The sequence below is a fragment of the Psammomys obesus genome, unplaced genomic scaffold, assembly GCF_907164565.1.
Source record: "Psammomys obesus unplaced genomic scaffold, mPsaObe1.curated_primary_1811, whole genome shotgun sequence".
Lineage (NCBI taxonomy): Eukaryota > Metazoa > Chordata > Mammalia > Rodentia > Muridae > Psammomys > Psammomys obesus.
The window spans coordinates 55,489-83,464 of NW_026590062.1; the positions used below are offsets into that span (position 1 = coordinate 55,489).

Consider the following 27,976-nt stretch of genomic DNA (forward strand, 5'->3'; position numbering starts at 1 on the left):
CAGGGGCCAGATCTCGCTCTCCAGCGCCCAGACCAGCGGCAAGGAACCAACTCGGGGCGGAGCACGCATCCAGCGCGCCGAGCGCGACTCAGGACCCTGCCCTGCTGCCCGCGCCACTGCCGGGCTGCGTCTCTCCTGACTCAGGACCCCGGCTGCCTCCGAAGCCGCCTGAAGCGTTCCGGCCTGATCGTTGGGAGACGGGAGACGCCGGGGTGCGGCACGTAGCCCGGCCCCTCTCCCCCTGGCAGGCTGCGCCTCCTGTAACCCCGCGGCCTGACCGAAGCCTGAGGTGGACGCGGCTCCGGCAGCGAGGCGAGCGGCCTAGTGGGGGCCTGAGGCGAGCGCGGCGCGGGCTCTAACAGCGGCGGCCGCGCTCTAGGCCTCGGCGCTGGCGGCGGCGATGCTGTGGCAGCGGTTGGCTGTAGTCGAGTGGGCGGCGCTTGCCTGGGAGCTTTTGGGCGCCTCGGTGCTGCTCATAGCCGTGCGCTGGCTGGTCCGGCGGCTGGAGAAGCGACCGCAGAACCTGGACCGTTGCGCGACACTCTCCTCTCCGTCCGCCCCGTCTGAAGCTGTGACCACTCAGCCAGGTGAGGCAGCGTCCGTCAGTGGGAGGGAAGCCTCGCTCTGCCCACCCTGTGGACACTGTAGGACCCTGCCGCAGCCAGAGTCCACTGGCCGGAATCCGAGCGTTCCTGCGACTGTGGAGGAGATGGAGAGAGCCAGCTGCCGGGGCGCAGCGGAGGCTGGCAGGGGAAGGGCTTTCTGAGCCGGGGAGCAGCTCCAAGGGCTGCGAGAAGGGTGAACAGGAGACTAGAACACTCGCCGAAGAGAGAGGGAAGTTGGTTCTGGCGGTGGTTTGAGTGTGAAGCTTAATGAAGTAAGTTAGATAGGATGAGACAGTGAAGTTAAATGTGACTCCCGATTTAGGGACAGGGAAAATGGAGGGATGTGGTTCTCGTTTATTGCTTTCGGCTGAACTGTCCGATCTGGGTGAGGAGAGATATGGTGATGGTTTCTGGTCACTTTAAGATCGAGGTGACTTTTGGGCAGCAGCCTGGAGTGAAATCGTGTCACATTTGCTTCTGGCTCTGCCACTACTGCTGTGGTACTTCTCAGTTTTGGGCAGGTCATTCACCTACAGTTTTTCAGCCTCGCCATTAGCAGGATACGAATAATAATAACCTTTGCTATGGTTCATTTTTTTTTTTTTTTGAAAGTAATAAACTCAGTGTTGGAAACTGAGCCCTACTACCTACTACCATCATCTGTGCTGCTGTGGTGATGCACGTCTCAGTTCTGGGGAAGGGGCCGGGAGATGAAACCTGGGAGTGTTCAGTAGAGTTCGTGGATACTGTTAGGACCAAATTAAATAATGACGATGATGCGCACAGCAGATTTTATATGAAAGAGATTTATTAGATGGAGATGAAGATAGAGGGAGAAGGAGAGAATGAGACATGATAGGGGAAAGAGGAAGGGGATGCCCGGTTGATCCTTTTAAGGAGCAACGGAACCACGCCTGCCAGGTGTGGCTACCTGGCCGGCGACATATGACATCATCAGTTGCTAGGCAATCCGGAAGCAGGCTGCCAAAATATTAACAGATACATTGTAAGGTTGACAGTTTTTTGTAGGATCTTGTAGTCCTTTTGGTTGTTTTAGAAACTCCTAATATGAACCCACACCTTTGTTCTTCGTTCTTTTCTTCTCTGTTGGAGGTTGGTCTGATGCCTGTTACTACCCCTTAAGATCTGGTTACACCTATCTTTGTTTTCTAAACCTGCCGAAGACATATCTGATTGGTTGATTAAACAGCCCCTATACCTGGGCATGGCAGAATGGTGTAGTCTAGGCTAAGGTTCTCAAGCTTTGGAGGACAGAGAGAATCACAGGAAAGAGGTGAACGGGAAGAGAGGAAAAAGGGATGCCACAATGGGTTAGCTTGGAGAAGGGTCTTCGATGATGGCATGAAAAGGCCCAGATGAATAAAAGCAAGTATTTATAAGATTATGTGTTGGTATATTGTTCTTTTGAAATGTATACACTCTTCCCTTATTCATTGAAATGCTGATTTCTCTCCCCCACTCTCTGGTTTCAATCCAGACATTGCATTGTGATAATTGTGATACTTTTTCTAAGCATCACCTGTCTCAACTTTGTGTAAACATGCCAAAATAAAGCAACTAGCCACAATGTTGAGCAAGGGAAAGGAAGCAGGAAGAGAGGGAAGAGCCAGAGGACAGGAAGGTAGGAGGCAGAGGAGAGAGAAGGCAGAGGTTGGGAGAACAAAGGCAGGAGAGAGATCTTGGAACGATGTGGAGAGATGGACTGGACCTAATATATCACTAAAAGCAAGTATAATGTGGGACATCTAAATGTAAGGAAATTATGAGGGCTTGGAGGTTTAGGATGGACTTAACTATTGCCCAACATTGTGTTCTAGGTTAATTAAATAAATCCCAGTCTCTGTGTGGTGATTTGGGTATACAGCTGTTTAAGATTAACAGCAACTTTATCAGAAGATATATCAATAGTAAATATTAATTGTCACAACAATTATGAATGGAAGAGAGATGGATAAGGAGGGTGGCATTGGATGGGGTTGGGAGATGGATGGTGAGACAGCGTAGATAGGAATATCTGCCCGGCCCAAGGTTAATAAGGCAGTTATAAAATCTGACAGGTGTCTGTGTTATATTATTTGTGATAGCAGGTTAGATAACACTGCCGTGATAATCTTAGGGCTGATAATAATAAACATTAGCTAGCCCAACACCTTTTTTATATTTACTACAACTCTTCTCAGCCCTCCATCTTCCTGGACTATAATCCCATGCTTACCAGGTATGTGTTCATTCTGTGTTCTTCAGAAGCCATGTTTCACTGACACCCCTTCCTCTTAAGTCTAGTTCTTAGTGGAAGGTAAATAGTAATTCCCCCAATTATTTTAGAAGGAAGATGAAATTTTAAACTATTGACTGCATCTTATCTTAGGGGTAACTGAAGCCTCATTTGCTACTTAGAACTTAAACACAATTTCATTATTTATTTATTTACTGATGGGGATAAAACACAAGGCATGGCACATCTGGGCAAGTGTTCTACCACTGAAGTACATCTCAACCCTTCCTTAGTAACCATTGATTTTTCATTTTTTTGCTGAAGAAATGGGGTTGGGAAGGTCAGGGTCATGCTGGTTATTTATGTGGCTGTGGAGAGAGGACATGTATCTGTCATGACAGTAGGTCTAACATCACATCTTTGGGTTTTACGTTCTCTTGCCCCCTTAAGAAATTGGCACCTAGCCTAGTCTTACTGCAACTTGATATGCCATGGCTGGTTGATATGGGTGAGGTGTAGGGGAAGAGGGGAACTGGTAGGAGAGGAGGGAGGAGATGTAAAATAAACAAGCAAATATTTGAATAACAAAAAGTGGCACCTAAAGATTAACACCTGAGGCTCTTCTCTGACTTCTGCATACATACACATACACCTGTAGTTGCATTTATAGGAACACACAAAACAATAAGGGCATCTTTAATAAGTACAGTGCCCACTAATCCATTTAGTCTGTGAACACTGTACCAAAAACTCGAGAAGATCACAGTGAAAATCACCTAGACACTGAAGTAGAGCAATGCATGTGGCTAGTAGGATATATAGCCAAAATACCAGTGTTTGCAGCATCTTGTTTTGCTAAAAATTTCTTTTCAGTTTTTGGTTTTTAATTTTGAAATCATATTAGGTGTATAAAGGATTATTAAAAACTATTCAGAACAGTTTAACTCATGTACAAAGATATTCTACATTACCATCTGATAGGGGGAAAAAAGTTCAACCTAAAGTGAGGTGTTAATGCATAACCTTTTAAATTAACTAAGATTTAAATAATACTGATGTCCCCAGAAGTTGACGAATGCTGAGAAGATGGCTCTCCTACATTATTGGTGGGCCTATAGACACCCTAGAGTAGTCTAGAAGTGTCTCAAGGAAGTTAAGCTTGTCCTGTACCCATAAGCTTTTGTGTGGCAGAATATTTGATCCAATTGTGAACCCCAAAGTTGTGAACTGTAAAACCCTGTTTGTTTGGTTTGGTTGAGCTCAAACACACACCTTTAATCCAAGAACTTTCTGTTTGTTGTAAACAGTTGACTATGGTGTGGTTCACCCAGCCCTAGCACACAATTTAATCCAAGAGCTCTCTGTGTATGGACCTAAGTTAAAAGGGTAGCTTTAGAATAAGAATACAGATTGTATTTAAGGTATGATCCTGTGAGGAAACTGAGCACTCACTTAAGCATGTGCTTAACTGCTGAGCTGCAGGCCTGTTGTTCAAGTTGATTTTTGCTTTCTTGAACTTAGGTGAAATGACAATGGATGCCATGTTGGCTCGATTGAAACTCCTGAATCCAGATGACCTTAGAAAAGAAGTAATGAAAGCTGGATTGAAATGTGGACCTATTACATCAACAACAAGATTTATTTTTGAGAAGAAATTAGCTCTGGCTTTACTAGAGCAAGGTGGATTGCTTACTTCCTCTCTTCCCAACCACAGTGAGGTGACTGCAAGGAGTCCTGCATCTGTAGAAGGGAAACAAACTCAGCAGTCCAGTTTTCCTGAAGACAAAGATTTTGGCTACAGTGTGGGCTTGAACCCTCCAGAAGAGGAAGCTGTAACATCTAATGCCCACCCAGTACCTTTCAGTGCCTCTGCCAAGAATGACAACCACAAGGCCGGAGAGACAGCTGCTAAAGAGCCACTTCTGTACTATGGAGTATGTCCAGTATATGAGGATGGCCTTGTGAGAAATGGTAATATGCTGTGTAGTATCTCCTCACCCAAACTGGGAAACTATCATCTTATCACCCAAGATTAATTGTACCTTCTGCTTTTTTCTTTTTTAATCTAAGGAATACTTTTTTTTTTAAAGATTTATTTATTTATGCATATGAGCACCTTATTTGCATGTATGCCTGCATGACAGAAGAGAGCATCAGATCCCATTATAGGTGGTTGTGAGCCACCACGTGGTTACTGGGAATTCAACTCAGGACCTCTGGAAGAGTAGACAGTGCTCTTAACCACTGAGCATCTCTCCAGCCCATACTTTTTCTTTTAGTTACTAGGAAAACTGGATTCTGTCAGATGTGACTTGCAGATGATTGGCTCACTTCCATTTGTTATAAACTGCTGATTAATCATCTTTCTTCTCCTTCTTAAATTTATTACAACCCAAACAGCTTTTAGGTCAATAAATGTAACTGTACTAATGAGTGTAAGTTTTGGGCTAGAGATCAGTTGTAGTGGGTAGAGCATTTACCTAGCATTCATGGAGCCCTGTGTTCAATCCCCAGTGCCATATAAACCTGATATGGTAACATATAACTATTACCTAGCACTTGTGTGGATGCTAGCCTGGAATATATGAAATCCTCTCTTTAAAAAAATAAAAATAAAAGGAAAAATGTAATTCTATTTCATTTTAGTCATATACTGTGTGCTTAGGCCTGGATCTTGCTATATGGCCTAGGATGGGCTTCAAATCTCAACCCCTCTGACTTTTCCTTATGACTATTGGAATAATAGGTATACGCCGTTATATCTGATCCAACAATTTTAAGTTTTAATTGTTTTTATTTAGCTCTTTAATCCATTTAAAATTCTTTTTTTGTTGTTTGTTTGGTTGGTTTTGATTTTTTTGAGACAGGGTTTCTCTGTGTAGCCTTAGCTGTCCTGGACTTACTCTGTAGACCAGGCTGGCCTCGAACTCACAGAGATCCACCTGCCTCTGCCTTCCCGAGTGCTGGGATTACAGATTTGCACCACCACACCTGGCTTTAAAATTGATTTTTAGTAAGTACCTTGGGATATGAAATTAACATAGGGTATATATGATATCATTTCTTATATAAACACACATGTAAAATGAACTTTTATTCTCCTGTTGTAATTGTTGTCTCAGAGGCTTACTGCCTAGGCCTAATCCTGGAAACTTCTAGCCTCCGTACAATCTAACTTAGGCCTAGAATATTTTCAGCCTCTGAGACTTACTGCTTAATAACCTCACCCTTTCTCGTTCTTACTAAGCTCTGGGCTGCTGGTTCAACTCAGTTGTTCTGGTTCAAACTTTCTCCCAACTAACTTATTTAATCTGTCTTTTCTCTCTGAATTGCCTCAAACTAACTCCAACACTCTTTTCTAATCTTCTGGCTCATTCAGTCTTTACTTGAGTTCTCTGCCTACAACCTGTCTCTCTATCACTGTCCCCATAAAACTGACTCCTCTCTCTCTCTTTCTCTCTCTCTCTCTCTCTCTCTCTCTCTCTCATTGCCCCTTAAGTAGCTTCCCTTTCCTCTGTCTTCTCCTGAGTTGGGTATATCCTATTCTGTCAAATCTTTCTCACTGTTTCTGCCACTCAATTAGACATCACTTTCAAACATGGGTGCTTCATTGTTTGGGGTTAAAAGCATATGCCACCACGCCTGCCCCCAAGCTTTTCTTTACCTGAAAGAAATTGCTTTCTCTATACCAGGCTAGCTTTGAACTCAGATCTTCTTGCCTCTGTCTCATTGACTGAAGGTATGTTTATTCCAGCTGGATCATACAGGCCTAGAAGGTCTTCAAATGTGATCTCTTGCCAGAGCAGCCATGTTCTGAATTAAAAGTCGTCCACACGCATATATTATCAAGTGTGATTTTTTTATCTTTGAGAGCCAAAAAAAATGCCATTAAGATAAAAAATGGCAAGTGAGTGGAATGATGGCTCAGTGATTAAGAGCACTTGATAATCTTCATGCATATCCCAGCTCATATATTAGATGGTTCATAAATTACCTATAACCCCAGCTCCAGGGGATCTGATCCTCTTTAGGCCTCCAAGGGTACTCACACATACATTACATGCATACAGTCATAAAAACATATACATACATACTTCTTTATCCAAAAAAAAATATTTTTATAAAAGATTGAAAATCTGAACTATGAACATTAGGGTGAAATCAAGAAACCTGTTAAATTTAAATTGACTGCTGAACTCTGGGTACAATTAACACAGGGTTCAACCTATTCATCTTTTAATTTCCCCTGTTACTTTCATACCTAGAAAAGATTCATGTTTATGAAGATAAAAAGGAAGCATTACAAGCCGTCAAATTGATCAAAGGGTCCCGGTTTAAAGCTTTTCCAACAAGAGAAGATGCTGAGAAATTTGCTAGAGGAATATGTGATTATTTCCCTTCTCCCAACAAAACTGTCTCCTCACTGTCTCCCGTGAAAGCAGTGCCACTCTTGAGTAGTGATGGACCGAAAGGTAAGCCAGGCTGTACTTGTCTTGTTGTTACTGTCAGTTACCCTACTGTCCTCTTTCCTGATGTATGGCTCCTTGATTTCTTCATCTGGGAGATAAATCTGGTGTAGGAAGAGGTAGAGAACTGAAGTGCCTACAATGGAACAACCAAAGAGAAAGGGACTTGAGGCTACCCTGGGAAGGTTTGAGGGCATAAGGAAAAACTCTTTTATTTGTGTTTCTTATATCTTTTTCTCCCTACTCCACCCCAATCCCTTCCAACACCCCAACACCAGATAGGAGAAAGAAAGGGTTAATGGGAGAGGGGTACAGTTCTTTCTTAGCTGCTTCCTGATGGCTGGGTTCCTTGGAGCCAGTCTAATCCTTGTTTCAGGAGATCTCCATCTTCTTGTCTCACAACAGCAACCAGAAGCAGCAAGGGGGGAAGCAGGAGAAGCATTGTTCTTTTCTACCATCTCTTTCCTGGGCTCTGGCATTTATTCTCTCTCCAGAGTCCTCAGATTTAAACTATGTGCAATTGGCAAAGAGCTCCTCTCAGAGCTCACATGAATAGTCTGCTGCTGTGGACCATCTGAATCAGTCCCACATCCCACACCTGGGACCAAAACAAAACATGTTTATAGCCAGAATCAGTACTGCAAGAATCAGTCTCTCTGTGGCAGCCAGAAATCTGTCTACATCCTATTTGTGTCTCAGAACCAAAGGCCAGTTTGGAGACACTTGACTTGATTCACATCCCTTTTCCCTACAATTGTTTGAGGTGGACCAAAGGCCTTCATTTGAGGGCCTGTCACCTATGCTTCTCTTACTGAGGTCTCTCTTTCAGTTTGGGAAAGTACTCCTGCAGGAGATGGTTTTAAGAAGCTATCAGGTTTTGATTAAACCTTAAAAACTGTATGTGGAACTCTTTCTCTAAGGGAGTATTGCAGTTGGGTTTTTAAAGACAAGGTATCAATCATGTTAATCCAGGGTGGCTTTGAATTTATAGTCCTCCTATCTTAACATCCTAGTACTGGATTATAGGTATGCACAACCATACTCAACTTCTTCAAATTACACTAAATGGCTAGGCATGGTAGTGCATGCCCTAATGCCAGTACTCAGGAGGTACATGTAGATGGATCTCTGTAAGTTTGAGGCCAGCGTGGGCTACATGGTGAAGTACCCAAAATGAGGTCTTAATCTCGATCTTCAACCATCTGATTGGATTCAGCACTGCCTTAGTATTATCATGTGCTTTATACCATTGTCATTTCTTACCTATCACTCCCAAGACCTGCTGATCTCTATAGCGAGGCTGCAGCCTTCACCCCAGTGGACTAAGTGAAAAGAAAATATTTGTGAGATTAAGTGTCTTCAATTCTGTCTTGATAGCAGATGGTTTGTGTCTGGCTGAATCAGAAACAGTAAACAAAGAACGAGCAAACAGTTATAAAAGCCCCCGTACACAGGACCTCACTGCCACACTGCGGAAAGCTGTTGAGAAAGGGGATGGACGCATGTTTTCTGATCTTATCTGGAGTAATCCCCGATATCTAATTGGTTCTGGGGACAACCCAACCATTGTACAAGTAAGTATGCTTCCAACATCATATCTGGTCACTTAATTCTTAACCAGTGACAGTATTTTAACAAACATGAAGCTCAGCAAATGGTCTTCTTTCAGGAAGGATGTAGGTACAATGTCATGCATGTTGCTGCCAAAGAGAATCAGGCTTTTGTGTGCCAGCTGACATTAGAGACTCTGGAGAATCCTGAGTTTATGCGTCTGATGTACCCAGATGATAACCAGGATATGCTGCAGAAACGCATCCTTTACATCGTTGACCTTTATCTGAATACTCCTGACAAAGTGGTAAGCATTCCTCATTAGTTTGTCTGATAAAAGTTTGGGTTCCTGATATGTGGGAGTATTTTTTGTTTTTCTTTGCTACATCAATATGCAAGGCTTGTGGAATAACAGGAAGACAAGAATGTTTATTGATTTAGAGAGAAGGATGGTTTTGGTGATGTTACATAAAAAAACCTTTCTTGGGGAGATGCAACACACATGTTGGGAACTCCAGATAGGGAATCATGACAGACAGTGCAGATACCTGACAAATGCAGATACCACCAACCTCTAACTTAGTGAAAAAAAAAAAAAAAAAAAAAAAAACAAAACAATGGATTTTATTGTGGTTACTCATAGCATTATGGTGAGGGATTACTTAAAGGAGCAGAAATGAATGACTCAAAGGTAGTTGGATCACCAAGGCCCACCCTGGCATGGGTAACAGCTTATAAAGAGCTGGGAAACATGGTACGCACTACACAGCCTGCAAACAGCTCAGCAGATTAGAGAGTGTCTGTTCCGGATGCCTCAGTTGGTCTAAACCTCTTCCAGGCAGCTGATCCATCTTAATGTTCTGTCGCTGTGAAAAGACAGCATGACCACAGCAACTCTTATAACAGGCAGCATTTAATTGGGGCTTGCTTTCAGTTCAAAGGTTTAGTTCATTGTTAGCATGGTGGGAAGCATGGTGGCATGCAGGCAGACCTGGTGCTGGAGAGTAGCTGAGAGTTCTACATCTGGGTCTGCAGGCAGAAGGAAGAGAAGAAAGACACGGGGGCTAGCTTGAGTTATTTTCAAACCCCAAAGCCCACCCCCAGTGATATACTTCCTCCAACAAGGCCAGACCTCCTCTGACTACACTTCAAGTCTGTGAGCCTTTGGGGGCTATTCTATTCAAACAATCATATTCCATTCCCTGGCCATAATGCAAAATTCATTTACCCCAACTTCAGAAATCCCCATAGTCTATAGCAGTCTTAACACTGTTTAAAAGTCCAAAATTCAAAGTTAGCTCTCCAGCAGGTTCACTGACTCACAGGTAGAGGTCAGTGAAGTCACCATGCAAGGGAGACAGAAAATTGGGGTAGAGGTGCTTGCACAGAGAGAAGAGAGAGGTACCAAAAATGACTGGGTTATATAGTGAAGAGCCTCTGGGGGAGAGGAAGCCCCACCCCTGGGCTGGAAAGTTTAGGGTAGAGGGTAGGGTATGCTAGCCATGCCCTGAAACAGGTAGGGACTGAGGGATACTTGGTGAACCTGGGGGCCAGGTCCCCTTTGGCTAAATGGGTACCTGAGCTGCTTGTTCCAGGTCTGAATCCCAATACTCATGGCAATCTCTCAACTGTAATCACCTGTAAAGTAAAAGCAGATCACATTCTTCCAACATAAAATGACACAATATACATTACCATTCTAAAAGGGAAGGATAGGAACATAGTGAGGAAATATTGGACCAAAATAAGACCAGAGAAACAGTAGGGCAAACTCCAAACTCTGGCTCTCCGTGCCTGATATCAAAGTGTTCTTCAGAGCTCCAGCTCGATTCAATTTTGTTGACTGCAGCACACTTCTCTCTGTTGGGCTGGTTCCACACCTGGTCTGCAGCTTTCCTTGGCAGGTATCCCATGGCTCTAGCATCTCCAACATCTTGGGGTCTCCAAGGCATTCCAGGCTTCACCTTCCCAAAATGGCCTCTCTGGACTTCCATGCAGGGACACCCCTGACACATGCCTGGCCTCAGCAGCTTAGCAGTAGAGGAAGATTCCACAACCGCGTCCTTGCATCCTTGATTCTAAAGCCAGAACCATGTAGCCAAAGTTGCCAGGTTCTTCTTCTTGCTGGGGCTGGAACATGGCTCCCTTGTTCATATACATTTCCACCAGTGTGAAATGAACTTTTATTCACTTTCTTCAGTTGTTGTTTGGGAGGCTTACTGCCTCTGTCTGCTAACCTAGGCCTAGTCCTAGAAGCTTCGAATCTCCATACAGTCTAACTTGGACCTAGAATGTTTTCAGCCCTGAGACTTACTGTTTTCTTGTTCTTGTTCTTTCTGAGCTCATAGTTGGCTGAATCAACTCAGCTGTTGTGGCTCAAACTTCTCTCCCAGCTGACTTACTCAGTCTGGCTTTTCTCTCAGCTCTGCTTGGCCTCAAACTAATTCCAGCAATCTCCTCTGATCTCCCGGCACCTTCTAATTCTCTCTCTGGCTCATTCGGTCTTCACCTGAGTCCTCTCTCTACAACCTGTCTCTCTATTATTGTCCCCATAAAACTGCCTCCTCCTCTCTCTGCATTGCCTCTTAAGTAGCTTCACTTTCCCTTGTAGGCGTAAAACTATTTTATTTAGTTTCTTATGCCTCTTTCTACCTTTTCTACCCCAATCCCTTCCAACACCAGGTAGGAGATAAAAAAGGTTAGTGGGGAGAAGGGACAGTTTTTCTTAGCTTAACTTCCTGCTGGTCGGGGTTCTCAGGTTTCTTGGGCAAGTCCAATCCTAGTTTCAGGAGATCCCTAACCTCGCCTCACACTACATCAACTGTAACCAGGAGCACCAGTTGGATGTTCTTCAGCTCAGTTCTGGTGATATCAAGTGAGATCCTACAGAATCAAGGCTTAGTCACAAAAGATTAGTCCCACCTTAAATATTAGCCATATGCCCAATTTGTCCTGTTTATGCTTTGACATCTGAAATGTTGGATTTATAGGCAAGCGCCACCATGCCCAGCTGACTTGCTCATTTTTAGAGCATTGGTTCCATGACTATATATTGGGTCACAAATTGTTAAGGTTGACTGCATACCTTTGATTGTAAGTGCCTCCTTGGACCTGGCACTTAACACCAAATAAAGAGTGACAGATGTTAGTGTGCCAGGCTCAGGGCCTGGCAAACAATGACTATATGCTAGCATGCCAAGTACTTTTGCCAAGTATAAAAGCAATATCTTTGTTTTTGAAGCCTTTTTCTTTTGGGGTGGGTTTTTTTTTTTTTTTTTTTTTTGAGATAGTCTTTTTTTCAATTATTTTTATTTTATGTACAGTAGTGCTTTGCCTGCATGCATGTCTGTATGAGGTTGTCAAATCCCTGGGAACAGGAGTTACAAACAGTTGTAAGCTGCCATGTGGGTGCTGGGAATTGAACCTGGGTCCTCGGGAAGAGCAGCAGTACTCTTAAACCACTGAGCTGTGTCTTCAGCCTTTGAGATAGGGTCTTATGTAACCCAGGCTGGCCTCAGACTACTATGTAGCTAAGAATGACTTTGAATTCCTGGTCTTTCTGCCTTCACTTATCAAGTGTTATCACACAGGTCTGTGGCTCTTTTACTTTTTGTTTAAAAAAAAATTTATTGCTAGATATGGTTTGAGATAGTCTCAAACTTTAATTCCAGCACTCAGGTGGCAGAAGCTGACATGATCTCAGTTTAAGGCCAGCCTGGTCTACATTAGGAGTTCAAGCTACCTAGGGCTACATAGTGAAACCTGGGTTCAAAACACTTTTTTTTTTTTTGAGACAGGGTTTCTCTATGTAGCCCTGGCTGTCCTGGAAACTCAGTTTGTAGACGGGGCTGGCCTTGAACTCACCTGCCTCTGCCTCTGCCTCACTGAGTGCTGCGATTAAAGGTTTGTGCTACTACGCCTGGCTCAAAACACATTTTTTTTTATTATATATTTATTTATTTAGTGTGTGTGCTGGGGTGAGAGGGTCTAGATGTCATAGGACACAGTTCTCTTTTTCCACCCAGGGACTGAAATCAGGTTGTCAAGCTTGATGCGGTGGTTTTCTTTTAAATCAGTGGTTTTCAACCTGTGGGTCGCAACTCCTTTGGGGGTTGAATGACCTTTTCACAGGGATTGCCTAAGACCATTAGCAAACATATTTGTATTATGATTCATAACTGTAGCAAAATTACAGTTATGAAGTAGCAACAAAAGTAATTTTATGGTTGGGGTCACCACATGAAGAACTGTATTAAAGGGTCACAGGCTTAGGAAGGTTGAAAACCACTGTTTTAAATAAATACATACTTTTACTGTAGAACATCCATGTTAATAATTTGAGTAAGCAATTGTGCTTCTTATACACCTTTCCTAGGGCTTTGATACACCATTGCATTTTGCTTGTAAATTTGGAAATGTGGATGTAGTCAATGTGCTTTCTTCACACCCTTTGATTGTGAAAAACCCAAAGAATAAATATGGTAAAACACCTGAAGATGTAAGTAACTTTTAAATTGTAACTACTATCTTATGTTAGAAATTAAAATATACAGATTTGCATTCTGTGACTGTAGCTGGTGAAATCATAAGTAACTGAGTTGTGTTTGCTTTGTGAGACACATTTAGAATGCTGACTGCCGAGCATGATGTACTCTGTAAAAGCATGTATTTTTAGAGCCAGGAGGGAAACTAACCTAGTCTTGCTGATTTTATTTTTTCTGAAACTGGCCATCAGCATTAGCCAACCAAGTTCAAAGAAAAAGAAATGGGTAGTCTTGATGATGGGTGGTGATGGTAGCAGTGACCATGATGGTAATGAATGATGGTTATAGTGGTGGTAACGGTGATGATTATAATGCTGAAAGCAGCTGATATGTTCAGCTCATTATATAGCAGATAGGGAGCTAGCCTACATATATACTATTGCATTCAAGCTTAGTGAAGCAAGCCTTTTTGTATTCTTTAGCTGTAGAACAAAATGTGCTATAGTGCATATTGTACCTATGACATAAAGACGGACCTGGATCTAATAAGAACCAAAGTGCTGGGGCTGGAGAGATGGCTCAGTGGTTAAGAGCGCTGGCTGTTCTGCCAGAGGACCTGGGTTCAATCCTCAGCACCACATGGCAGCTCTCAACTGTCTGTAACTCCAGTTCCAGGGCATCTGACACCTTCACATAGACATACATGCAGGCAGAACACCAATGTACATAAAATAAAAATAAATTTAAAAAAAGTACTAACTTAAGGATCAGGCATTATATACTGCTAGCTAACTTAGATCTACTACCTTTGAAAATTCAGTCTAAAGGACACTTTTTTTGGTGGGGGTGTCTTCCCTAGGCTCAGGTCCCTTTCTTAGCTGTTACTACATTTACTAACACTACATAGCCCCAGTTGGTAGAAAACTTGCCTGACATGCACAAGGCCTTGGTACTGGGGAGTGGAGGAAAGAAATAAAAAAGAAAACAATAAAATTTTACTACAGAGAAATACAGTTTTATTTGTGTATTTATAAGATGACTTTTGATAGCCAGCCTAAAACTCATGACTGTTGTGTGTGTTGGGAACAGCACCTAGTGTCTCAAATGTCAGTAAGCCTTCTAAAACTGAGCCCACAATTTTAGTTTCTTTTATAAGGTGATAATTTATGGGGATTTTTGTTGTTGGTTTATTCTGTTTTTATTTGAAAGTAACTGCTTTTCTGTTGTTTCTAACATTTTATTACTATTGTAATTACCCAGGAGCACAGAAAGTTGATTCCAGTAGCTACAAAAATAAAAAAAATCTGTGTTCCAAATGAAATAGTACTTCTTTTGAGCCCATATGCCCAACTGCAAAATTTTATATAGAGAGGGTATACTTTCAGACTGTAAAACTCCTTCAGCTGAAAAACTCAGTATATTCATGTTTTCATACTTGACATTAAGGTTTTTTTTTCCTTGCACAAAATGGAAAACTAAAGTTGTGTGAGGAAAATAAAATTTACCATATTGCTAGTCTGTTTTCTTGCCTTGTTCCAATGAGTTTTTAGAGTGAGTGATTTTCTGGAATAAGCTGTGCTGCTGAGCACAGGTTTTCTTTTTTGTTTGTTGTTTATTTACTTATTTATTTTTATGTGTGAGGGTGTGTGTTGCCTGTATTATATCTCTGTACCACATGCATGCCTTGTGCCTGTTGAGGCGAGAAGAGGAGGGGGTCAGATTCCCTGAAACTGGAATTACAGAGAGTGGTAAACTGCCGTGTCAATGTTGAAATTTAAACCCAAATCCTCTGAAAGTTCATCTAGTGCTCTTAACTATTGAAACATCTCTCTAGTTCCCTAGCACAGGTTTTCTGAGTGTTCGTTTTGTAAAATCTTTAGCATTAAGATAATCCTAGGGCTGGACAGATAAGCTCAGTGGTTAAGAACACTTGGTAGTACCAAGGTGGAGCACACGACTTTAATCCCAGCACTTGGGAGACTGAAGCAGGTGGATCTCTGAGTTTGAGGACAGCCAGGGCTACACAGAGAAAACCCTGTCTTACGAAGGACTGGAGTTCTATTCCCAACACCCAAGTTGGATGATTCATAGCTGCCTACAACCCCAGCTCCAGGGGAACCAACACCCTCTTCTGACCTCTGAGGCATCTGCATTTACCCCACACATGTGCAAAACATATATATAGCCACACATATAACAATATGATTTTTAAAGATACTATCCAATTTTACTAGACTTAAATTTATAGAAGATTTTGTTTAATAGTAAATGTAATATAGTAATACTTAGAATGCTCACTTGGTCTGTTTTATTTAAATAGGTAATTTGTGAAAGAAGCAAAAGCAAATCTGTAGAGCTGAAAGAAAGGATTAGAGAATACTTAATGGGTGAGTTGTATACTCAATGCCTGGCATGAAAGGCCCTTTGCAAGAGACCCCTGGATAAGAGTGTGAGCAGACCTGGGGCAGCACAGCAGAGGTTTATCGCTTCCCCAGGTTCTGAAAAAAACTGTGCTAAGAACTCCCCTCGAAGTTCATAAAATTGTGCTATGAACTTAAATTATCCATTATTTTTCCTGAATACTACACCTCCTTTCCTGATTTCATACTACCCATTCTTGTTTTAATTTTAGAGTGTCTTTTACGTGATTGCTGTTCAGGGACTTACTCCATCTCTGAGGCCAGTTTCCTGATAACTTCCTACTAGAGAGGGCTAAAGCCCCAGAGCGCCTTGTTTGAGTGGTTATTTGGCTTTTGTTTTTTGGTTTGTTTCCAAGATGTTGTATTTTGGGTCTGCCTTCCTCTTCTGCTCCTCTGAGGCTGTCTAGCTCAGCTTAGTCTTTCAAACTGGGACCCCATAAGAGGCATTATCCTACTAGATTGTGGAGATATGTTCTTTCATACTCATTCTCTCTCCTTCATTCCATCTCTTCCTCTCCTATTCCCTCCTCTATCCCATCTCCTCCCCACTTTCCCCTATGACCCTCTTTCTTTTCCTCTCTCCATCTGTTATAGAGTATTCACCAGAGAAAACTACTTTGAGATATGTTTAAGCCAAAAGAAAATATTAGCCTGCCAGCAGCTTCACTGGGTGTTCAGGATCCCAGTGTAGCCCCAAGTCTTTCTCAGGGTGAGCTTTTAAGCACAAAAAAACCATATCTTTGGTTGATATATTTCAGTTAGCCAGTACAGTTAGCCTGAAGAACTACAGAAGCCAAAAAATCAAGGTTAGTATATTTAGAGACTTCCCCAGCACTATGGTATTGGATGGATTGGGCTTTGTTTTCATATTGGCAGGTGGTGCTGTCTATGTTCTGAGTTTTATGGCCTGGTACTTCCCTCAGTTGTGCTAAGGTCTGGAGGCTGTTACACTTCTCTCCTTTCCTTTCTTCTGGTCTGTGGGTTTCAGCTATGGAGAAATGGTTAGTCTCAGAAGGGACTTTCCTAGTGTTGTTTTCAGTGCATCTCAGAAGATGTATTAGTACTTTTCCCTCTGTCTCTACACAGTTTGTTGTTTCTGCTGAGTAAAATTGGAGTTCTCTGGCCTCTGTTTTGCCTTCTTTTCCTTCTAAGCTGAATATACTCATGGCTATGGTCTGGCACAGTGTCTCTGGGTATTTTCTCAGGTCAGATATTTTGTAGAAATGGGTACTAACTTCCAATTTAAGATTATCTGGCTTCTTAATTATACTCTAATCTCTTCCAGTCCTTTCTGCTAATGCACCCATGAATCCCAGTGTGTGGTGGAGGTGGCAGAGATGTCTCTTGGGCTATCTGGCATTTGTTGGACACTCCAGTTATATTACAGAACACAATTAAACTAAACTGCCTGAAATACCTTAATATGCAATTGGTTACTTTGTGGTGGAACTTTTAATTGTGCTCATATTACTTGATCACTGCTAAGATCTGGTCACGTAGCTTTTTTCTGGGGTACACACGGTACTTCTACATCCATGTTCCTTGTTGAAACTTAGCCTTGTGGAGTTTTGCACACTTCCCTGTTTCCTGCTGAGAGTCATTAAAACTCAGGCAAGAGCTTCAATGTTCATCTTGCAACAGCTTTCACATTCTAGACTTAATGCTTCAGGGAGCATATTGCAGAAGTGATACATTGCTGCATGCTGCTCTATCATCCACAAGAAACCCAAACTTGCATAGATAGAGGGAGAAAACACAACATTTTGAGGAAATGAACAGGATCAAAAAGCTAGACACAAGACCACTGAGGACATGAATCTAGCTTTGTTGACACAGTGTTGTGTTGTCCTCCAAAGTGCTGGGGATTGAACTCAGGGCCTCGAGCATCATGCCGGATACCTCTACTTCTGATATATTTCACAGCCCTTTATATATAAACTTTAACATCTTTCAGTGGTAAAGTATATTCCTGGAACATTTTAGTATACAAAGCCCTAGGTTCCATCCTCACTGTGTGCGCATGCTCTCTCTCACTGTGTGTGTGTGTATGTGTGTCTGTCTGTCTCTCTTTCTCCAAAATTTTAAAGGACTTAAATATTCAAAAGAAAAGTAAACAGTATTTTATGAATACATAGGTTTTACCTGACTTTGGTTGTATACTTTCCAAAAGACAGCCATTATTTCAAAATCCGTGAAATGATGAAATGGGGAGGTGATAGAAATCTTCGTTTACAAAAATCTCATAGGTATGTATATCAGTCACGGTCTCAGATACTGAAATGTTAAATACATTTCCCTGGTTGATTTCTTTGTTTTGAGACAGGGTCACACTATATAGTCCTGGCTGACCTAGAACTCTCTGTAGACCAGGCTGGCCTCAAACTCAGAGAAAATGGCCTGGCTCTGCCTCCGGAGTGCTGGGATTAAAGGCATGCACCACCGTGCCCAACCATTTTTCTATTTAAAAAAAAAATTTATTGTACATGCATAAATGTTTTGTGTACATATATGTATGTGCATGTGGTGTGCATACATACAGTTGAGGTGTATATGTGTTTATGTGTGTGTGAAAGAGTGTGTAAGAAAGAGTATGTAAGAAAGAAAATGTGTGTGTGTTTGTGTGTATAAGAGAGATGATGGGGGTCTTTGGATTATATTAGGAGAAATAAAAAGGTAGTTTGGCTCCAGAACTTTTAACTTTTAACTTTTAACTTTTAACTTTTAAAGTAATATTGCCTAGAAGTAGTAACACATTGGACATGGTGCCTTCTAGATTTTAAGTTTTGGTGAAATAACATTGGGAAATCATTGAACAAAACAGGAAATTGCAAATTGAGTAGAGGCAATATGGGATAGCTCTGAATCTTATTGACTTGTTTGGTCATAGTTCATCTCTTTACAAACATACTATTGACAGCTCATGTAGATATAAAAACTTCAATACCATAAGTATGCATCTTTATTAGTAATTGCAAGGCCTTGTCAGGTATGTCATTGTCTCCATTGTGCAAACAAGGCTCAGGGGAAAAAACTTCTTTAGTAAAGAATGGAGATGAGGCTCACTTAGTTGCTGGCACAACTGAGGGACCAATTGCTTGGTATCTTCTGTTACTGTTTTCGTTGATGTTCTCCCAGACTCTGACTCAGACTAGATAAGTAGAAGCCTGTACTGACATTTATATCCTCTTCAGGTCACTACTATGTGCCACTTCTGAGAGCAGAAGATACTTCTTCTCCTGTCATTGGGGAGCTATGGTCCTCAGACAAGAGAGCTGAAGCCTCTAATGCTGACCACTGTCGAAGTAGCCCCAGAGATCCTGTGATGACACTGAGAGCTTTTGTGGGACCTCTGAGTCCATCCAAGGTGAGAGGCCAGTCAGGAGGTCCTGGCTCTCCTGACTATGTCTACATTTTAGGGTTCGGTGCTCCAACTTGTTCTCATGGAAGCCTAAGGTCGTCTTTATCTGAGACCACCTCTGATGAAGTAGTAATGAGGCCTTGAAGTGTTTTGTTGTTGATGTGGCCAGGGAAGGTGTATTGGAAGCCCAGACCTCCCAAAACAGTAATGTTTTCCTGGGCAAGGAATGTTTCCTTTTTGTTCCCTACCAGTCCATTGTGATTTAGACAGCTCCATATTTGCAAATTCAAATTCCAGACTGAGCTTCCAATACTTGAAACTCCTATACCTTCCCTCATGTTCCTGAGTTCCTGTCAGCACCTGTCTCTTTTTGAGGCCACAGCTCTACTCACACACGAGGTGGTCAGGAAGTTTATTATGATGGAGTTCCTGGGTTACAGATTCTACGTGCTTTTATGCCAGATTTATAATTGACAGCTTTCAGCAGTGAAATATCTCACTGATGATCTTAATAAGCTGGTCATGGTTGCACATGCTATAATTTCAGCTTCTTATAGGCTGAGACAAGAATATCACAATTTGAAAGCAAGCTTGGGCTATATAGTGAGATCTTATCACAAAACAACTTTCTAAATAATTTCCGAGAGTGCAAATGTTCAGGCTGGAGAGATAGCTCAGAGGTAAAGAGCACTGGTTACTCTTTCAGAGGTCCTGCCTTCAATTACCAGCAACCACATGGTGGCTCATGACCATCTATAATGAGATCTGGTGCCCTCTTCTGGGCTGTAGGCACATATGCAGGCAGAACACTTAAACAAAAAATAGAAATGTTTCCAAAATGATGTGATAAATTGGGATCAAATGAGCTGCATTATGTGCCTCGTTAGCATAGTAGGTGATACGTCAGTCTGATAATGAGCTACATTAAGCATAAATTTTCAAAAAGGATTATTCATGAGAGATCGGCATCAGCTTTTCTTTCGTATGTAAGGGAAAATGGGAGCAGGTAGACAGTACCTGTTCTCCTTAGGTTGAGGCCTCATACTTGGGCCATCCTGGGCCAGATCTGACCCCCAACGTGAGCCAGTAAAGAAAGGCAGCTCTCCCTTATATCACTTTTCTTGAAGAGTTATAAACAAAGATATACCTAGGAAAAATCACACAACCAACTCTACTTTCCCCAGATCCCATGAGGTCTCTTGGCTATATGTAAAAATGACTGTAGAATCTGTAAGGTGATAGAAATCCATTGAATCTGTGGTACTGGTGGATTCTAAGTTTTAGGTGAGCTGCATGAAACAGCCTATCTTGAAACTTTTTCTTGCAGGCAGAAGATTTTCGAAAGCTCTGGAAAACTCCACCTCGAAAAAAAGCAGGCTTCTTCCACAGCATCAGAAAGTCTGACCCAGAACGAGGCACTGAGAGAGTCGGAAGGTATTCATAGGACCATGACCAACAAGCCGCTGAGCAAAGTGTGCTGTGTGGTTGTGGATGGATGATTAAAAAAATATGAGTTATGTATGGTAAAATGTAACAGCTCCCAGAAGGAATTACTGGAAGCTTTTAGAGCCTTTTTTCAATGTGCCCAGTTTGAACCTGCCATAGACCTCTAAAGTTTTATGTACTTAACCAAAGCATGTATTAGGAGACTTTGTGTTGTGACTCTGGGAGGCAACTAGCATATATCATTTTTGTAATTAAAAGAAAACCAAAATAAAATAAAACAAACTAGTAAATTTTAGAGTACACTGGAAAAGAGCTGTGCGATCCAAGATCCTCTGTGAAGTTGGTATGATTGTACACTGAGCTTTTTCCATGAGTGAGAGTCACTTACTATGTTATAGGCTAACTCCTCAAAGAACACTGCAGTCTTTTTTTTTTTTGACACTGCAGTCTTAACCATTAGGAGAGCACTAAAAAATGTCCCAAGTTTGGAGCAAAATTACAGAGTTTTGGCACTTCAAAGATTAAGTGATATTTTCTGTGTAGTCAGGTTTTTGGGTTTTTTGTTTGTTTGTTTTTGTTATTTATTCATTTATTTATTTATTTATTTTTCTGTTTTCTCAACTGGTTAATTGTGTTTTATTTCTTACAGGGAGCTAGCTCATGAGCTGGGTTATCCCTGGGTTGAATACTGGGAATTTCTGGGATGTTTTGTTGATCTGTCTTCCCAGGAAGGCTTGCAAAGACTAGAAGAGTACCTTGTCCAGCAGGAAATAAGCAAAAAGGCTCAACAAGAACTAGGAAAAAATGAAGGCTGCCTTCAGAACAGAGCCTTGAGTTTTGGTAAGCAAGTGTAGGTCTGAGGTGTCTGTAGGTTTCTCTTTTCTTTCTTTATGTGTTTTTACTATAAAAACAGTTCTTTTCTCAAGCTGATGTTAGAAAATGTGTATATAGTTGTGTTAAACAAACAAAATCAAGACATCACAGCAAACTGTGTGTCTGAACACCCATGTGTATATCCAGGTATATGAAATGTGTTATACACATGGAATAGTATATAAAAACTCAGAATCACAACAAGCAAAGTGTATTAAATGAAAACTGTGGTATCCTGGCAAGCGGTCTGGTGCTTTTGGCTTTATTCCTGACCTGTAGATACTTTATACTTGAACATAACTGTGTAATGTCAGAAAAACAGGACAAGAAACACAGGTTTCAGAATACTGGGTACTGTATTTTATCAGCCATTTGTGGTATAGAGTGCCTTGAGTAAAAAGCAAGTTAATTGAAGAAAAGGTTAATTCTGAATGCAAAAAAAAAAAAAAAACAAAAAACATAAAAAACAACTCACCAACACCATTAAAGAAGGTAAAATTAGTGTTATTAGTTAATTGTGTTATAACTTAGTGGTAGAACATGTACTTACCATGAGCAAAGCATAGGTTCAGTCCCAGCACTGGAAGGGGGGGGGGCGGGTATTAAAGTTTTTAATGTAATAAGGAAAAGGGCAAAAATATTCCTAAAGTGAAATGGGAAAAGAAAAACATTCCTTTTGTCTTTCGAGACAGGGTTTATCTGTGTAGACTTGGCTGTCCTGGCCTCGATTTATAGGCCAGGCTGGCCTCGAACTCACAGAGATCCGCCTGCCTCTGCCTCCCCAACTACAGGGATTAAAGGTGTTTGCCACCATGAGTAGCTTGAGAAAACAGTCTTTAAAAGAAGTAAAAACATGTATCTCAGCGGGAATGGTGGCTCCTGCCTGTAATCCCAGCACTTTGGGAGGCAGAAGCCGGTGAATCTCTGTAAGTTTGAGGCCAGCCTGATCTACAGAGTGCTTCCAGGACAGAGAAACCCTGTCTCAAAAAACAAACAAAAATAATATAAAGAGTAAGATTATTCTGTAGAGAGTGAATGGTGTAAACAATTATAATGAAAAATGTAAAAGAATGCAAATAGTTAATGGGGAAGAAAACTGTATGTTAAATATATTTATATAATATTAATTTTCCAAATATTAAGGTGATTATAGCATTAGAGTTGCATTTCACTTGAAAGTTTTCCAGCTGTTTTACAACTAGCATATATCATTTTTGTAATTAAAAAAAAAAACTAAAATGAAACAAACTAGTAAATTTTAGAGTACACTGGAAAAGAGCTGTGAAGCTGTGAGAGATAAGAGCCTTCACTATATATATCCTCCCCCTTCTACTTCTGTTCTTGCAAAACAGAGCACTATCCTCCCTGGAGAAGTGGCTTAGGTTTACTATTGGTCTAGCACCACTTTACCCTTACCTCAGAAAAGCTGTCATCGAATCAGAAATAATACTGAAATGTTAAAGTGAATGAAACTACGGATAGTGAATTTTAGCTGAGTGTATCAGTACCTATAATGTTAACATTTAAGAGGTGGAGAAAGGATCAGAAGTTTTAAAGTCAAGTAGAAACTTTATAATAATTAGAGCTTTGGGTCCCCCAAGATAGACGTTAACATAAATGTAATTTAAAACTTTATAAATTAAAATTGAACTATTGACCTATATTTACTTTGCAAATTAAATTTCCTGGAACAATGTGGAGAAGGAGGGGAAATATGACATACACCATTAAAAAAGAAACAAACTGGTTCCTTGAGATGGCATACCAGATAGAGACAGTTGCCAAAGGAGCCTGGTGACCCATATTATGTACATGTACATATACATACATAATACTAAATAAAAGTCTAAGAAACAACCTTAAATATGGAGAATAATGCTTGAATGAAGGCTGTGCACATGGACCGTAGAAAAAGCTGCACCAGGCTGGGAGTCAGTGCCAGAATGTATCTTTTTATACTCTGAACCTATGGTTTTATGAGACTGTAAGCACTGAGTTAATGTTAAAGAGTCTCATGCATGCAACTACAGTGTTACTCTCAAGTGGTTGGTGTATTTCATTTGCAGAGTAGAGACATGAAGCAGTTTTCATGGGCTTCTACATAGTCTTTCTAGAGCCTTTTCAAGCCAGTTTGTGGGAAACTGGCCACAGCGCCCTTTTCTTAAAACCTAACCTGTTTTGAAGTAGTCATTTCGTGCTTGAGTTGTAGGGTTTATGTTGCTTGAAGGCTCCTTCCAGTTCCATCCTGCACATTAATATGCTGCTTGTTTCCCTCACAGGCAGTGGAAAGAAGTACAGCAATTCCATCTCTGTGGGAGCATTTCTAGATGGAGATGACGACATTAGCTTGGAAGAGATTAAAGACCAGCAAAATACAGTTCCGAGTCAGAGTCAGCCCACAATCGATAAATCCCAAACCTCTGAATGTGGTTCCTTTTCCTTGGGACACAAGGTGGACCCTGGAGAAGCCTCAGTTGGATCTTGCCCCCATAACAGCAAAAATGGGTTTTGTAACCCTCTGAACAACAGGACCACAGGTGGAAGGGAACTAGAGGCCAGCAGTGGAGAGGAAACCCTTCCTGTTTCTAGTCTGACTCTAGAGTTTGATAAAATGAATTTGTACAGTCTAGGAGACAGCCTTTTTGAGACACCAAATAAAAATAGGAAACTACAGGATGAGATACTAGCTTCAAGAAAGGATGTGGTAGGAAGTGACTTGCTGGCATCTCCTCCTGTGGTAGCGAGACTTGAAAATAACCAAGTCAGGACCAACAGTGAGGTATCAGAGGCAATGGCTGAAATGTCTTTGGGCCCCAGCAGTCCCCAACTTGGGATTCAGGCTGGTCTGGAACCTGTGTTCTCATCTACCAAGGGAGATTCCACCAAGAGGCTCTTCCTTTCTGGGTAAGTTAAAGATCCTTGTAGTACTGTAATGAGTGTGTAGTTTTGAAAATCCCTGGGGTCTTCTATATGGACTGTGCTAATCCAGTGTCAATAATGATGTACCAGCAGAATGATTTAATCCATCCCATAACTGCTATCTTAAAGAGGTCTTTAAACTCTCCTACAGTACTTACTTGGCCAACCCTGGCCCTGCATATCACGTTGCCATTTCTAGCCTAAGCTTTCTGAAACACAGGTGATTTGGTGGTTTATATGCTCAGCCCAGATTCTTTTTTTGTTTGTTTGTTTTAGTTTTTTTGAGGCAGGGTTTCTCTGTGTAGCCTTGGCAGTCCTGGACTTGCTTTGTAGACCAGGCTGGCCTCAGACTCACCGAGATCTGCCTCTGCACCCAGAGTCCTGGGATCCCAGGCGAGTGCCACCATGCCCAGCTCACTTATTTTATTTTGTGCATGTAAGCCTTCCAACATGCATACTAAGAGCCAAACTTCAGTCCTCTGTAAGACCAGCAAGGACCCTTTAACTGCTAGATTGGTTCTTGAGTTAAAACATACAATAAGACCTTAAAAGTCTTTGTTTTTATTTAGTGTTTCTGCTTTTTCTTATATCTTTTCTGTTCTGCATTCTAGAGAAGAGCCATCAAAACTAGATCGAGATGTTTTAGCAGCTCTTGAGTATGCGAATATTGACCCTGATCTGTACCCAGCTGTCCACAGGTGGAAAAGAACTGTCCTGTGCTACTCACCCTCAGACAGACAGAGGTACGGTCAGAACATTAGAGTGCAGAGACTGACAGGGTTATCACGCATGGGTGACTTTCTCATAGTCACAAAACTAAACTGTGCAGTTCCTCATTGCAAGCCTGGCCTGTGTTCCATGTAGTTGTTATCACAATGGCAGTTATCTAGTGAGTGGAAAAGTAGGCCAGGCTTGCTCCTCGCACACCCCACCAGGGCTGGCAGTATAGCTGGAGCAACATGGGTGTTGTATGTAAAGTCTTTAGATTTGTGATATAGAAGTATTTCCTCTCTGTAAAATAGGTGTCATGCCCATGTATCTGTTCTGTTCTTAAATCTATACTCTATAGATATGCCTTTCTGTGGTAACAAATCTCTCTTTGGTTTGTGTAGTTGGCCAAGTCCTGCACTGAAAGGGAAGTTCACAACTGAGCTGTTGGATCTTGGTTGCTGCTCAGGACGATGCAGTCCAGCTGGTTGCAGCCCCAGTAAGCTTGGCCACACCACTTCCTCCTCTGGCCTGCACAGCCCCGGACGCTACAGTCCAGCCCATGGGAGCCACTTTCAAAGGGTGGCACACGTGGCCCGACTTGCAGCTCTGTAGAGCCAGCCAGTATACTCACTCCTGGGGTTCATTTACTTCTTTGTTTTTAAAAGAAGGGTAATGTGTTTATTGGTAAAAATTCCATGAAAGAATGTATTCTTAATCCTCACTTTGAGGGTACCAGAATTTTAGAAAATACAATGTTCTGAATATAATTTCAATGTCTGCTATTTTGGAAAAAGTTAATGAAAGCAAACTCAGATACAAGTTGTTTGAAAATTGCGGCTGTAGTAATGATTCACACTTTTCAAATGGAAAAGTCTAGTTTTGGAATGGAACAAAGATGCAGAGGCAGCTGATAGACAAGTGAGGCATTGCTCTAATTGGGCATTAGCAGCAGCTCTGTAATGCCTGCATGCACACCCACTGTTCCTATAACACATACACTGTGTGTTGTCTCTTTCTTTTGGGAGTAGAGGGGGGCAGCTTTCTAATATGCAATGGCAAAAATGTGTTACTTCGTCCTAACTGTTCCAACAGTGAGAAAGCAGGTGGTAGAGAAGCAAATGGGCCTTGGTTATCTCAGTCTTCAGTAACAATGCTCATAACACTGCCAGAAATTTGAAGGGAAAAAAAAAAAAACTTGGATGGCAAAGTTAAAGCCATTGGGAATCATGCCAGTAATTGAAAACTCACCAGCAGTAACAAACAAACAAAAACATATTTTTCAGTATTTCCATGTGCTTTTACTTAGTTGTTGGTGTAATAAGTAATCTAAAGGTTGTTCTGCAGTCTTAAATGTTATCCTGAGACTTCACTGAGCATGACTACATGTGTGAATCTCATTTTAGAATTCATTTAAAGAGCATTACACTACAGTTTAGAACTCGAGATTTTGAGTTCATTTCAGTTGCTTACGATGTTTACTTTCGCCTACCCCTTGGCACTAGCCTCAAAAGATGTATACAAAGTGGTACGAAACATCTTGAGGTACCAAGATAAAACTACCTTGCTGAAAGTGAGACTTGGATAACCACTGCTTGCACAAAGCCAGTAGTGTTCTATGGACACTTGTAGTGCTTAATCCCAATGAAAAACTATATGCCACTGATTTTGCCAACTTCGGTGCCTTTTGTGAGTCATTTTTAATTTTCCTAAATTTAGATTTTTGAGATTTCACAATTGTAAATGAGTGCTAGATTCTCTTTTGTTCATTAAAATTTCAGTCACGAGTGGTGGCACAGCCTTTAATCCTAGCACTTTGGAGGCAGGAGCAGGGGGATTCGTGAGTTTGAGGTCAGCCTGGTCTACACAGTGAGCCCTATGCCAGCCAAAACTACATAGACCTGTCTCAAAAAGCCAAAATAATAATAATAAGATAAAAATCCTGGAATTCAAATGTTTAGGGTTTAAGCTTATTTTAATGCAATAAAAAATAGGTCAGAAATATTAAAATTGAGATTGAGAACTTTGGATTCAAAGTTTATTATCTGGAGTGTTTCATTCCCTGTGTAAGCAGATGAGATCAAAGTACAAGACAGCTAATATAGTGACCTAAAATCAATTCCAAAGAGATTATCTTTGTTCTCAAAAGAAACCAAAATCATTATATTCAGCTGTGATCTTGTTTTCTCTAAAGTCTTACCATTTTGTCCTGTGTTTTTGTTGTTTTGTGGGTTTTTTTGTTTTTTTTTTTTTCTCGGGGGGGTATCCATATGCAAATAAAAATATCAAAGCACTAGCTTTGCCCTAGCTTCACACTTTTGTTTTTTTAATCTTATTTTTTAATGACATTTAAGGAAACTTTTGGGAGTCAATTCTTATACCATGTAGATCTCAGGGATCCAACTCAGGTCATTGGACTTGACAGTTTTACCTACTGAGCCATCTTGCTAGCTCATTTTAAACTTTAAGCCATCTTTGGACTATTTTTCCACTAGTTATGAAGGGTATGATACCTGTTAGTAACACCTGGTGATTCTATGTCATAAACCCTATTTAATAAATCATTTCTACACAGTGCTTTCAGAAAGATCACTTAATTGTTATCTGGACAGAATCCTCTTTTAGTAAAACTGTAAGCAGTATTCATGGTAAAATACATTAATTTGAGGATAATATTGATGTTTGTGAGATTTTTTTTAAATTTATCATGTATACAGTGTTCTGCCTGCATGTACAATTGCTCACCAGAAGAGGGCACCAGCTCTCCTAGATGGTTGTGAGCCACAATGTGGTTGCTGGTAATTGAACTCTGGACCTTTGGAAGAATAGCTAGTGCTCTTACTATCTTGCCTGGATGGGACAACAAGTAAACTGGATAAGTTTACTTGTTGGATTCTGGCTTATTCTAAC

General features: G+C 41.3%; 2 protein-coding genes across 3 annotated transcripts in view; one reads left to right on the forward strand and one right to left on the reverse strand.

Moving 5' to 3' along the window:
• Positions 1-171: 171 nt before the first annotated feature.
• Positions 172-27,967, forward strand: Ankle2 (ankyrin repeat and LEM domain containing 2). Of its 2 annotated transcripts, none has more exons than XM_055606050.1 (13): positions 172-587; positions 4,363-4,812; positions 7,107-7,313; positions 8,688-8,881; positions 8,977-9,165; positions 13,234-13,356; positions 15,663-15,729; positions 18,954-19,126; positions 20,448-20,554; positions 21,216-21,406; positions 23,719-24,343; positions 24,970-25,101; positions 25,471-27,967. In XM_055606050.1, the coding sequence occupies exons 1-13, from the start codon at positions 401-403 to the stop codon at positions 25,679-25,681; spliced, it is 2,856 nt and encodes a 951-aa protein (XP_055462025.1). In that variant the 5' UTR covers positions 172-400; the 3' UTR covers positions 25,682-27,967. The 2 variants fall into 2 exon arrangements, with proteins under 2 accessions (XP_055462025.1, XP_055462024.1); XM_055606049.1 differs by having other exon boundaries at positions 8,685-8,881; positions 25,471-27,966.
• Positions 9,754-27,976, reverse strand: part of Pgam5 (PGAM family member 5, mitochondrial serine/threonine protein phosphatase) — a 29,611-nt gene continuing 11,388 nt past the window's right edge. Inside the window, exons 6-7 of the transcript XR_008720001.1 lie at positions 10,436-10,496; positions 9,754-9,887 (exon numbers count right to left, since the gene is read on the reverse strand). The gene's annotated coding sequence lies outside the window, so the exon portion shown is untranslated. The remainder of the gene's footprint in view (positions 9,888-10,435; positions 10,497-27,976) is intronic.